Source organism: Carcharhinus amblyrhynchos, chromosome 17 (genome assembly GCF_965287045.1).
Source record: "Carcharhinus amblyrhynchos chromosome 17, sCarAmb.v2.hapA, whole genome shotgun sequence".
NCBI lineage: Eukaryota > Metazoa > Chordata > Chondrichthyes > Carcharhiniformes > Carcharhinidae > Carcharhinus > Carcharhinus amblyrhynchos.
In genome coordinates this window covers 17140593-17154122 of record NC_137340.1, presented here as the reverse complement: position 1 = coordinate 17154122, position 13530 = coordinate 17140593, and the positions used below count along the sequence as shown (strand labels likewise).

Sequence of the window (13530 nt, the reverse complement as noted above, 5' to 3'; positions counted from 1 at the left end):
ATCATCCAGTTCTGTCAGCTTTATTGCAGAGAAATTCCTATCGTGCAGCTAATTCTGCTACTCTGCTCTCCAAGTTCCATGTTTGCTATTTAACTATCATCTTAAATTGAAAACTAATCTACATCTACATTCGCTGGTCCAATTATCTAAACTCCCTGTAAATAATGCCACTGGAGGTTGACGTGAAAAGTGAAAAATCAGTGTGACAAAGATTTTAGAAATGTTGCTTTTTTTTTGCAGGTTTTGAAATACAGCTTCCAATGTTCAACAATTTTGTAATTAAACTGCTTTCTTCATCTGAGTTTGAGATTTTTTCTTCTGGTTAAGACCTGTTTTTGATTAATAGAATATGTATGTGTGTTAATCCTGTTGTGAAACAAGCAGGCATACATAGCTAAGATTAGACAAATAGATATGAAAGAAAGAATAGATAGAAAGAGACAAACATCTCCAGAAGCCAGTCATACCTGACAAGTTCTTCCAGGCAGTAATTAAACTCCCTGGATGATATTGTAAATTTGTGACCTTTATTTTATACCCTCCATGACATCAGTTTCTTTTGTTCTCTTCCTGTTTAATGGCACATGATGCAACACATTCCATTTTTTTTACATCTAGCAGATGGTGCTCATGATTGTTTCCATGACACAGATATTTTTATGTGACAGATTGGTCTGAGTCAAGCACCAGCTAAATATGAAGCAAATGCTTATTGTGGCATGAGGTTCTCATCTGCTGGCTAGACAGTCAGCAAGGCGCACAGTGGGCAATCTTTATTGGCTCCTCATACTGGTTGATTGATGTGGCAAGCCAGTAGCATCGTGAGAGAGCTGAAAAACCAGCTTTGTGCCCAGTTTCTATCCCCTCACGGTACTATTGGCACTATGAAGTTGGTGTATGTGAGGCTGATGATATTTCAATCTTAATTTAAATATTATTAAGACACTTTATTACTGGCACACTTGCGTTAATGATCACATTGAGAATGGGGTGGCGATCTTCCAGGGATCAGAAGGGGGTAGTGTTTGGCTAGGAGGATAGGGAAATGGTGACTGGGGGAGGAGGGGCTGGCTGGTGGGAATGATGGGGTGGCTGGAGCAGTTGTTGTGTCTTGGAGTGGGGGCAGTGTGGCGATGTGATGGGGTAATTGGGCAGGAAGGACACCATGATGGGGGCGCGACAGTGAGTGGAGGGTGTGATTGGGGGTGGGTGGGACTGGACTGGGAGTTGGGGGAGGGAGTGGTGAAATCTGAGCACAGGATGATCGGGTGGTGGGGGATGTCATGAGCAGGCAGGGGAGGGAAGGTGCAATCATGGTGTGGGCAACACGATGAGAGAGCCATTGCAACTCTTGCCCAATTAGTGTTTGTTTGAGGAGAGGCATGATCGGGGAGCAAACAAGCTGAGTGGGGGCATGGGGCGTTGATGCGCAGGGGCATTAACTGTGTGCTCTTGTACACGGAGCATGCGCAATGGCACACTCTAGTAGTCTTCAATCGGCTTCCCAGCGTGAATAGATCCCATCCCCTTCTGATGAGAGCCTCATTTTACCTCTTTTTTTTTTCTCCTCTGTAGCATAAGAACATGCCTGAGTGCTCAAAAAATGGGCATGATTCTCTCCCATCTTCATGCTCATTTGGCATTCAGATTTATTTTGCTAAAATCGCGCAAAAGGTTTTTCTTTTTGGCAAGGCCCACTGGACCACAAGCAATAACGAGGCCACTGGGAAGCACTTCCCTAACTTGAGGTTTGGGGAGCAGATTTCATCTAGCAAGAGCTGCTGACCAATCCAATTGCTTTTGATTGAGGGACACAGCCCCAAACCTTGCCCAGTTGACAAGTGACTTATGCAGTTTTATCTGTTTACATCGCATGGTGATGGACATGCTTGTAGTTGGGTAAATCCTAGCAGTGCTCTTATGTGGTCATTAATTGGCCACTTAATTGTGGGGTGAGGGGAAGGAGGCCCAACCATGGGTCCTTCCACCCAGAACTTAGCTCTGGCAGAGATGGAAAGGAGACAGGTTTTGGGTACATCACTGCCCCATCTCACTCATACTTTTCTACTTCCAAGCTTGCCACAAGCATGAACAGAGGGTTCAACTTGTGAGGGGAGGGGGGCACTGTTCTAGCATCAGCCACAAGCATTTGGTATTCAGAGGTACATAATTATGCTGCACGTGCCTGTGCTGGCTTGAGTAGGAGTCAATCCGATAATTCTACAACTTTGAGGAATGCTGCCACTAACCCAAGGCTCACTAGCCCTGCATTGTATAAACACTTTTAAATACCTTCATACTAAGATATGGACAAACCACCCTGAAAGTACACGACATGTTCCCCCACCAGAGGTACTACCCCTCCCTGACACCCCATACACGCCCTTTGTCCCTACCTAGCACTCGGCTCTCACCTGTGGCTACCCATAGCTGTTCGCATGCGACAGTGGCCACACCCCAGGCAACAGCTTCGACAAGCCAGCTGAACCAGGTGAGGGTAGTCAATGGGTCTCAACCCTCGGTGAGATAGGGAGATGTCTATCCCAGCATGTGAAGACAGACTCCAGCGGATTGAGCGGACGAGACCAATGGAAGGTCCAACGGTCAAGAAGGCGGACTCTGCAAGCATTGTGGAAAGTGAAGAGCAGGACAAGACACAAGATGTCCTGGTTATCCACTGCGCCTAGTCCCGTCTCCAGCCGTCTTGACTCTTGTCTTGCCACTGGATCTAGATGAGAATTGGGAAGCGAGAGCGAGGCTGACGCTGCGCAACTCTCCCTTACTTTAATCCAAATCAAGCGCTAGTATCGTCGTCCTGTGGCGATGGGCGAGCAGCGAAGCAGCAGGTGTGGCTACACTGGGAGCTGTCGTCATGGACCTGCACCCAAGCGGCTCAGGTCTAATGGCCATTTTCCATGGAGTGAAGCAGCAGTGAAACTCAGCATCTGCCTGGGCGATTGAGCAGTCCTCTTCAGGAACACACTGCTCACCTCCATAGAATGAGGAAGGGGCTAGAAAAGGTGCCCTAAACATTGCCTGTTTCACTACACCCTGGCCAGTTTACTGTGGTTGGCGGGGGTCCCATCTTGCGGTCGAACAAACAAAAAACACAAGGTGACACCGCTCACCATTGGCACTTGGAACATGCGCACGCTTTTGGACAACCCTACAGCAGACAGACCAGAGAGAAGGACAGCCTTAGTTGCCAGAGAGCTTGCAAGATACAGCATTGACATTGCAGCCCTGAGTGAAACTCATCTTTCCAACGTAGGTCAGTTGACTGAAACTGGAGATGGATACACTTTTCTGGAGTGGTCATGGTAGTGATGAGCGTCGTGATGCTGGAGTTGGATTTGCCGTCAGGAGTCACCTTGTTCAGAAACTTGATAGTCTACCCAAGGGTGTGAACGACCGGCTTATGACATTACAGCTTCCGCTACAGGACAGAAGTCAAGCCACCCTGATCAGCGCCTATGCCCTCACAATGAACAACCCAGACAAGATGAGAGACAAGTTCTACGAAGTACTAGACGCCTTACTATCAGCAGTGAGCAGTACCGACAAGCTGATCTTGCTTGGCGATTTCATTGCAAGAGTAGGGTGTGACTCTGCAACCTGGCAGGCAGTCATTGGAAGGCATGAAGTGGGCAAGTGTAACAGTAACAGCCTACTCTTAATGAAGACCTGTGCAGCACATGACCTCCTCATAACCAACACAACGTTCTGTCTGCCCACCCGTAACAAGACCTCTTGGATGCACCCCTGCTTTAAGCATTGGTATCTTATTGACTATGTCATTGTCAGGAGAAAAGACAGGCAGGATGTCAGAGTGACCAAGGCCATGTGTGGTGCTGACTGCTGGACAGATCACAGGCTCATTGCCTCCAAAATGAGGCTCGGCATCAGACTCAAGAGCAACCACAAGGAAGCAAGCTTATGAAAAGAATCAATGCGGCCAAGCTAAAGAACTGCAGCATAGCTTCAGCACTGGCTGAAGACTTAGAAATCAAGCTTGCTGACATACACTTCGCAGGCAGTGCTGAGGACAACTGGGATGTTTCCATACATCTGCATTGAAGATGCTTGGGCCCTCTACCCGCAAGCAGCATGACTGGTTTGATGAGAATGATGAGCAGATACAGGGTCTACTTGTTGAAAAGCGCCGTCTTCATCGGGCCTGTCAGAATGACCCATCAGCTGCCAAGAAAAATGCTTTTACCAGTGCTTGCAGGACAGTCCAGAATAAACTGTATAAAATGCAGGATGCCTGGCTGAGTGCCAAGGCAGATGAAATACAGGAATACGCTGACAGAAACGACTTAAAACGGTTCTGTGTGAAGACTTCAACACTCTCTACAGACCCCAGTCCCTCAGGAGTTCCCCCCCTCCTAAGTACAGATGGTACAACTCTCATTACAGAGAGGGCTCAGATCCTGCAGAGACGGGCTGGCCACTTTGAAGCTGTCCTCAACTGATGATGAGGCAATAGACAGGATTCCCCAGGTTATCAACAGCGCAATGGATGGCCCACTGGTAGTAGCTGAAGGCACAAAGGCTGTCAGCCAGTTATCCGGTGGCAAAGCCCCAGGGGCAGATGCCATACCCGCAGAGGTCCACAAAGCTGCTGGTTCTCTACTTATCGAGAAGCTCACTGAATTGTTCCAGTCCTTTTGGAAGCAAGGATGCATTCCTCAGGAACTTTAAAGGTGCTTCCATCATATACCTCTACAAGAAGCAGGGCAATTGGCAAGTATACGACAACCACCGAGGACTCTTGCAGCTCTCCATCACAGGAAAAACCCTCGCAAGAGTCCTGCTAAATTGTCTGGTCACTCATCTGGACTGGGCCTGCTTCCAGTGTCACAGTGTGGTTTCCGCAAAGGTCGCGGGACTATTGACATGATTTTTGCTGCGCACCAACTTCAGAAGTGTCACGAGCAGAATTGCAAGCTCTACACAACCTTTGACCTCGTGAAAGTCTTCAACACTAAGCCGACAAGGCCTGTGGAGGATTATGTCAAAGTTCGGCTGCCTTCCCAAATTCATTCAGATGGTACGCCAGTTCCATGATGGGAGGCATTCCCAGTCACTAATGTTGTAACCCAGGGCTGTGTGCTCTCACCCACACTGTTCAGCATGATGTTTACTGCCATGCTGAATGATGCCTTCCAGGACAGCGTTGCTGGAATCAGTCTCAAGTACAGGTGGATGAGAAGCTCTTCAACCTGCGGAGACTTCAAGCTATTACCAAAGTAAAGGAGGCTGTTCTGAAAGACTTCCTCTTTGCCGATGACTGCGCCCTGTATGCTGGCTCAGAGCCAGAGATGCAAGTCAGTATGGACAAATTTTCCACGGCTTGTGACAACTTTGGACTCGCCATCAACATATAAAAAGACCAAAGTCATACGCCTGCTCCTCATGCGCTGTACACAGAACCCATAATCACAATCAAAGGGCAGAAACTACAGGCAGTGGACCAGTTCACTTATCTTAGCAGTACCCTCTCCCGACCAGAAGTTAACTGCAGAATATCAAAGGCAAGTTCTGCTTTTAGTAGACTGCGCTCCATTATATGGGAACGTCGAGGAATCAGCCCAGCAACAAAACTGAAGGTCTACAGCGCCGTGGTACTCAGTACCCTCCTGTATGCCTGTGAAACATGGCCCGTGTATCGAAGGCATGCAAGACAGCTCAATCATTTCCACATGACTTGTCTTTGCAGAATATTATGCATCAGGTGGCAAGGCAAAGTACCAAACAGTGAAGTTCTCTCTAGAGCAAGTCTACCATCAATCCACACACTGCTGATAGCGCAGATCCGGTGGGCAGGTCATGTCATCCGTATGCCAGACAAGCACATACCCAAGCAGCTCCTTTTTGGGGAACTGTCTGTTGGAAGATGCTCGCATGGAGGGCAGAAAAAAAACGTTTCAAAGACACACTCAAGGCCTTCCTGAAGTTGCTGGAAGTAGACACAACCACCTGGGAAACGCTGGCACAAAACCGCCCTACCTGGAACTGCCTCATTCACAAAGGCTGTCAAGCTTACGAAGCAAGGTGCATAGCTGAAGCACAACTTAAACGCGAGCTGTTCAAGTCCGGAACCGCCAGCGCAACAACTACAATGCTTACACAAGTCTGTCCAATATGTGCCAGGACATTCCGTGCCCAAATTGGCCGGATCAGTCATCTTCAGACACACCGCAACCAGCCTCAAAATGACTAATGATGTCAAGGTCCTCATCGATGACAATGGGTGAACTAAGATGTGTGCTCTGACCTACCACGAGTTATGCTGCAATTCATTTTTTCTTTTATGATTTAGTATTCTGTTCACCATTTCCTGTCCCCTTCCCCACTCATTCCCAAGTCCGCAGCTTCTAGAGTTAGAAAATTTTCTCAGTTTGTGGCGAGCACTTGGAGGCATTGAAGTTTAACTTGGACAGTACACCTCAGTCCAATCCAAATATGTTATGTTCTTATTTTCTTCTGAATTTTGGCAACAAAGTCTGCATGCAGGCACTCCACTTACAGTTGTATTGTACAGTTCTGTTTAAATTTTCTAATGTGTAACTTCTCTCAATTAAGTGTTTGTAAAACTTTTTACCAACGTTGTGCCAATTTTGTTTTTATTCTCTTATTTCTAGGTGCCCTTTATTGTCAATACTTTATGGGATGCCCTTCTGGAGTTGGATGATCTTACAGCTTCTACTAACAGCATCATGACCTTGTTGTCATCCCTATTGACATACAGTCAAATCCGACAATACAGGTAACCATATGAAGAGATCTTAAATTATTTTATTGGTATGACTGCAAGACATCTTGTGATTTTTGTATTAGATATGCAATCTAAAAATTTACTTGACACTTCTTAATTGTAATTTTTTTTCCTCTTTGCTTTACCTTCTAACCTCCCTATTTTTCTTTTGTGATATCTTGACATTGATCACAATTTTCCAGATCTACTTTTTTCCAACTACTTTGCCTATTCCAATTCTCCAAGCACCATATATTCAGTCCCACTCTGCTGCCCTTTCACAGCACCATTTTAATTTTTTTTTCAAATAATTAATCACTTCCTGATTTAAGAGCCAATATGGATTCTGCTTGCAGCTGTGTTTCTGTTAGGTCATTCCACATTCGAGCAACCCTCAGGGAAAAGAAATCCCATGGAAGGAAAAGGTGAAGAAGAGATTTGCAAAATATGATGGCAAGGCTGAGAGCCTTCAGTTGTGAGGAGAGTGTGAATAGAAACAGTGGCTCTTTTAATATCAGCAGATAGCATTCAGGTGTATGTTCAAAGTGCTTAAAATATTAAAATTGAATTTTTAATTCTTCATTGAATAAACGAACCCCTGATGGTCTATATTGGGAACTTACCATGTGGCAAATTGTAAAAATAAGCCTGAATCCCACCAAAGCATTGCACATTGGGATGCTGACTATTTGAGTTTTACAGCTTTTGAGAATTTTTGTGTAGTCCTAAAGTAGTCCCATATGTATAAATTCTGTCACAAACTTCACAATCTCTAAATATGGTAAGTATTGTCAGAGTAAATACAGCCTACATTGCACATAACTTTAAATCTGCTGCACAAAACATTTTAGATTTTTTTCTCTTATAAACTGCACTCTTTTTAAATTACCAGCATCCAGCAATCACTTACAGTTTTGGTCCCACGTGTTTGGCCATTTTTACGTCACACTATTTCTTCTGTTCGGAAAGCAGCTTTGGAAACTTTATTCACTCTTCTATCGACACGAGATCAAGTATGTATTTTTATATTGAGGCATAGAATGTGCAACTGATTCTGCACTGATTTTTAAATAATTAATTTTTAGAATAATTATCAGTTGTGTTAAACATTTGTACAGTAATTATTTTCATTTTTCAGAGCTGCGTCATGTGGTTGACCCCAATTCTACAAGATGTGTTGAGACATATATATCAATCATGCATATTGGAAAGCAATCAAGAAATTTTGGAACTTATTCAAAAGGTGCCTTTTTCTTCAATTCAGTAATTGTCAGCATAAGAATTGGCTAATTATTAAGTCATTTTAAAAGATTAACAAGTCTTCAGTACTCTTGTTACGAGATGTTTCTCTGTTCAATTCATTTTGTGATTTCAATTTTATGAAACTTTTTAATGTATGGAAAAATTTGTTTAGGTAATTCATTTAGCAGCTCCAAAGAAATGTTTGATCATGCATTGATCACTCAAAAGAGTAACCTCGCCAAAGGTGACATTTGGATCTTGTGACTGGAATTGTCAAATATTGATTCTCTTACCACTCATACCTCATTTATATATAATAATGAGGCTCAGGATCATTTTGTAACACATTTCTATTTTTGACTGAGATGGACTTCAAGGCTAAAAGGTTTTTGATTCACAACTTAATGTTTTTTTCCCTTATCTTTAGGTGTGGTTAGAATTGTTGAATAAAGCCCCTATCCAATATGTGGTTGCTGCTGCTTGCCCTTGGATGGGAGCTTGGCTGTGTTTAATGATGCAACCATCTCATTTGCCAATTGATTCAAACATGTTACTCGAAATTAAATCCAAATCAAAGGTAATTTTTATATTAGTTAAGTATTCATTCAGCCTTTTATTCTTACAATGGTGAAAACTCCCCTCCAGCACCCCACCCCTTCACCAAAAACAAAGTTAATTAACATTCTGTCCAGAGAGTAGTGTTGAGGGAATTATCTCTCAGATTTTGATTTTTAATTCCTGTAACTTGATCATTTCTAAATTTGCTTTAGACAGTATGAAAAAAGGACATGATGCCACATGCTTCCAGTGAAAGTAATTGTACAGCATGTAAAAATACGAATGCTAGTTACTGACGTGCAAAACACCTATAAACCTACTTTTGAATTTTGCCTAGTTGTTCTGTTGAGTATATTTTAAAAAGTTGAAATTTATCCTGCCCAGCTGTTGCATAAACATTTTTCTTTTGATGTAGGAAAAATCTTGCAGTAAACATAGACAAGGCCAAACTCAAACCAAGGAGGTGAGACAGGAATATATCGCTGGCTCAGAAACCATTAATGAGGACCAAGCTACCAGAGATTATGTTGTAACTCGGACTCGCCTAAAGGCAGCCAAGTAAGTTAACTTTTTGATTTTGGATTTTAAAAATCAGTCACTACTATTTCATTGGGGTTGATGCAATATTTCACATTTTCTGAGAGACTGTCTCCCAGCTATGTGATAAATTCAGTAGGAACTTTGTGAATTAAAGTAGTTAATTGCAAGAGAAAACAGGGTGCAAACAGGTTTAGTTGGTGTACAGAAACCTGCCACTCCCACTCAATAATAATTGGATTGCTGCTGGCAGAAGCAACAGTTTTTGCCTAGGTAGGGATAGTAATTGAATTGTAATGCATGCAGATTTGCTTTTCTGTCTGTACCTTACTATTGTTAATGGAGTACAGACAGATTGACTTAAATAAAAAGATTCAAAAAGCTGCTTCAAAATTTTTTTAGTACAGTTTCACAATTTGATTGTTTTGCGCTCTTTCAAAAGAATTTCAAGTTAATGAGATTGGATAAGTTTCCTTAATTTTTAGCAAAGTTAAGAGCTAAGCCAGAGAAGCAAGCAAAACTAGTAGAAAAAGTCTTGCAATTTGACAAAGCTATGCATACTTCCATTATATTTCAACATTCTTTGATTAAATTTTAAGATATTATTGGCCTAGAGGTTTTGTTACTCATTGGCTTTGACCCAGTGCTACCTCAGATGATGTGCTGGGGAACCTCTGGAAGTCCCAGTGCAAGGACTGCAGGAGAATTGACCAGGAAGCTTTAGCTTTTAAATTGGTTAATCAGAGACTTCCGATGATTTCAACTCCTTAGAATAATGTTTACCTGGAAAAGAATAGAAGGATTAAGATCACTTAATTCCTCAGTAGCAATGGTACTAACCCATCCCGAACCCATATTGCAGTCCCCTGCCCCGACTAATAACCATCCTAACCCCTCACCCACATACCTTGCAATTTTTACATACGTACTTTCTCTCCTGTCAAAGTGACTGGGACCTTTAACTTAATGCTTTAAGGAGGCATGGCTTCAGTTACCCTATCACTGCTGCACTGCACATTCTCAAGATTGGGTGAGAAATATGCCGCTCCAGATCTGTAAGCATAATCATAGACCAATCCAATGGAAATTTACGTTTGCAACTTGCTCTTAAGGCGTGGTACCAGAAAAAGAAAGAGGAGCACGTACTACAAGTTTGTGAACAAACTTAACTATGGTATAAAACAATGCTTTGGTATACTTTTTGTTTTTATCGCTGTTGTGATTGCGTATCCTCTTCGACCAAGTCATTTTTCATTTCCTTGTCCTGAAGGTTGCTCGGAGCCCTCTGTTGTTCCATATGTGAGCCAAGTGTTAATTTCATCAGCCAGGAAGTGAAACCAGCTGAATCTCTAGCTCAACTATTACTTTTCCATTTAAATTCAAAATCTGCTTTACAGAGAATTGCTGTTGCATTAGTTATTTCTGAATGGGCTACCCTGAGGAAGGTAAGGAGTTTATCTGATCTGTCATTGTTTTAAATAATATTTTTATTCTGTGTGTTGCCTGAACAGTCTTAGGTTTTAACCATGTTTCATAAAGGCTTGCTGTTACAAGACACTATTTACAAAACATTAAATCTCACTATCTATATACCTCTACTCAGCAAGTATCTATGGTTGTTTGTCAAATTTGAAATTTGTATTGGTCTATGTACTGTTAACATTATGAACCTGGACGTATGAATTTGTCATCTTAAGTTCATTGTATTTTTGTCAAATGGGGCTTTCAGTCATCATCAGACTCCCCTAATTCCTCTGAACTTTGAAACTTCGTTTTCGTGCGTTGATCTATGGCTTTCACTCTTGATTTTGTTGTATTTTATCAAACACTGCATCTCTTCGTCTGACATGCGTTCTATTTCATGTCTGACTAATTTATAATTTGTTCAGAAAAACCTTCTCACGTAGCAAAGACAAGCATTATTTTAAATTTACAGCAATTAAAATACAGCAAATATGTTGGAATGAATTCTGCATTTAGAAAATTTGAGCTTTTTAATGTAGGGAAGTCTGGAACCTTGTAACTTCTAACGTTTTGATTGGTATCATTTCTGCAGGTTACCATTTGCATGTTGAGTTTGTGAGCAATGCTAACATTATGATTTTGACTAAATCCGCGTTTTAATTTAATTCTAGGATTGTAGTGTTGTATCCTCTGCCGTACAGCCACGATTGATGGCGATTTTATCAGAACATCTTTATTATGATGAGATAGCTATTCCATTTACGCGAATGCAGAATGAGTGTAAGCAGCTGATTGCATCGCTGGTTGAAACCAACTGTGAAGTTGGGAACAGCATGAACAATAGTGTATTTACAATAGATCAAGCAAATGAACTGGTAAGTGAGTCTGTTTGAATGTGGAAGAGAAACATTTCAAGCATTAAAGAAAGACATTGTAAATACCCAGCTGAAAACATAATTGTCAACAAAAATATGGTTACTTCTCCATACCATGTGTTGTATGTTGAATAGAAAAAATATTCAGCATGGTAGTTAACCCTCAATTCCTTACACTAATTAGCAATTTTTGTTTGCGTATCTGAGGCAAGTGGTACCAAAGTGTGATACTTTATATTGTCTAAACTAACCTTGAACAAAATGATTTGATTATGGTCTGGCAATCATGTACATTAAGATGATTAAAGATTTATTCTGATATAGTTTATTTCAGAATTTTAAATCACGTTATTGCCAGGATTCTCCCAGCCTGCTGCATGAGTCTCCAGAAACTACTTTTTTAGCGTTGTTATCATATGGAAATTTGAATTTCCATATGATTAGAGGGCTGAAGACAGGAGTCTCCAGGCCCCGCTAGTGTCTCTCCACCCCTCGAGGTGGTGGTGGCAGAGGCCGGGGAAGAGGAAGGGGTGCCAGGCTGGCACCTTGGTAGATTGGGGGGATAGGGTTTGAGTCGAGAAGGCGAGTGATTGGGGGTTTCCAGGGAAGGCTTGCAATTGGTAGGCAAGTGCACATCCGTCGACCTCTGTACTGATAGATTGGTGCATGTGCAGTGGCCGGCTCTGCACCATGCTGTTGGTCTCTCGGGTGGGTGAGGCCTCACTCCCTACTTTCAGCCTGGATCAGTCTGAGGCATTCTACGCATCAGTGTGTCGGAGATTTACGCACGCAAAACAGGCAGGAAATCCCACCCATTGGGCACTTAATTTTGTTTTGGGAGAAGCCTGGCCTATATTTTAAAAATTAAATACAACATGAAACCTTTCTTTAATACGTTCAGTATTGTTAGGTGATTTTTATTTCTCAAATATTGAGATAGTTTGCTTTCAAGTGGTCTTCATAAGTCTTCATACCTTTATGCCAAATACATAACAGGTTTTCTTGTTTGGCTGACAAGGTAAACACAAAGAAAATTGTGCTAAAGCAAAATGGTGAATAAACTGCTTTTGATGGAAAAAGTTGGATAGTATTTGTTGAAAAGCAGTGGCTGGAATTTTCTGACCGTTCACCCCTCACTGCCACTGCAAGCAACCTCAGAATTCAGTGCTCGGCTGTTCACTGCAGCTGGACAAGAGAATACCTCTGGTGTGAACAGTCGTAAAATTCCAGCCAGTTTGTCAAACCTACTATTAGAATTGCGAATCTACACGGTAAATTTTTAAAATCCTAGGCTGGTAAAGTGGGTTTTAAAAATTTAATTTGGAACATGTTTTTTGTTGTTTTAGTATCAAACTAATTTTTTTTTAAATTTCTAATGTTTTAAAATATTAAATTTGAAGGTTACAACGATATTCCATGAAGTGACATCAGCCTGTAGTTTGAAGCCTAACGTGATTCAACAATTGGAGAGTAAACGCCAGCAGGTCCAAATGACTATAGCAGAGACAAATCAAGAATGGCAAACTCTTCATCTAAGGGTTCATATGTTTGCTGCTTGTGCAGTAGTTGATTTACAGCAACTTCCAGAAAAACTGAATCCTGTCATAAAACCCTTGATGGAAGGAGTGAAGAAGGAAGAAAATGTGCTTGTGCAGAATTATGCGGCTTCTTGCATTGCTAAGCTGCTCCAGCAATGTACAACCAGGTCTCCTTGTCCCAATCCTAAAATTGTGAAAAATCTTTGTAACTCAGTATGTGTGGACTCCACAGTTACTCCTTCTGCAACCTCCCCAGTACCCATGTCTAACAGTGTGGACAACCCTAAAGGTAATTGGGACCCCAAGGCAAAGATCACTGTTAATACATAGAAAACTTCAATAAGCAATGAATCAGTTAAAGTTGTAAAAAAAAATACAATAATAGCTTTCATTTTACTGCGTAACTTCACAATGCTGCTTATGAACGAGGGGGAAAAATGATTCTCACAGCCTATGTGAGTTAAGAATACTTAGTTTTTAGTCTAGCTTGATAAAAAAGGTGCACTGACATTCTGTTTTGCATGAAAGCACATTTTAAAATCCATTTCAAAATCAC

The 13530-nt window shown here is 41.9% G+C and overlaps 1 protein-coding gene across 2 annotated transcripts in view; it reads left to right on the top strand.

Moving 5' to 3' along the window:
• btaf1 (BTAF1 RNA polymerase II, B-TFIID transcription factor-associated) overlaps window positions 1-13530 on the top strand; it is a 91777-nt gene that overhangs the window by 48555 nt on the left and 29692 nt on the right. For both annotated transcript variants that reach the window (XM_080205578.1, XM_080205577.1), the window contains exons 13-20: window positions 6648-6772; window positions 7653-7773; window positions 7899-8003; window positions 8430-8579; window positions 8976-9118; window positions 10368-10542; window positions 11233-11436; window positions 12837-13263. In XM_080205578.1, coding sequence (XP_080061704.1) covers window positions 6648-6772; window positions 7653-7773; window positions 7899-8003; window positions 8430-8579; window positions 8976-9118; window positions 10368-10542; window positions 11233-11436; window positions 12837-13263 — 1450 coding nt within the window. The remainder of the gene's footprint in view (window positions 1-6647; window positions 6773-7652; window positions 7774-7898; window positions 8004-8429; window positions 8580-8975; window positions 9119-10367; window positions 10543-11232; window positions 11437-12836; window positions 13264-13530) is intronic.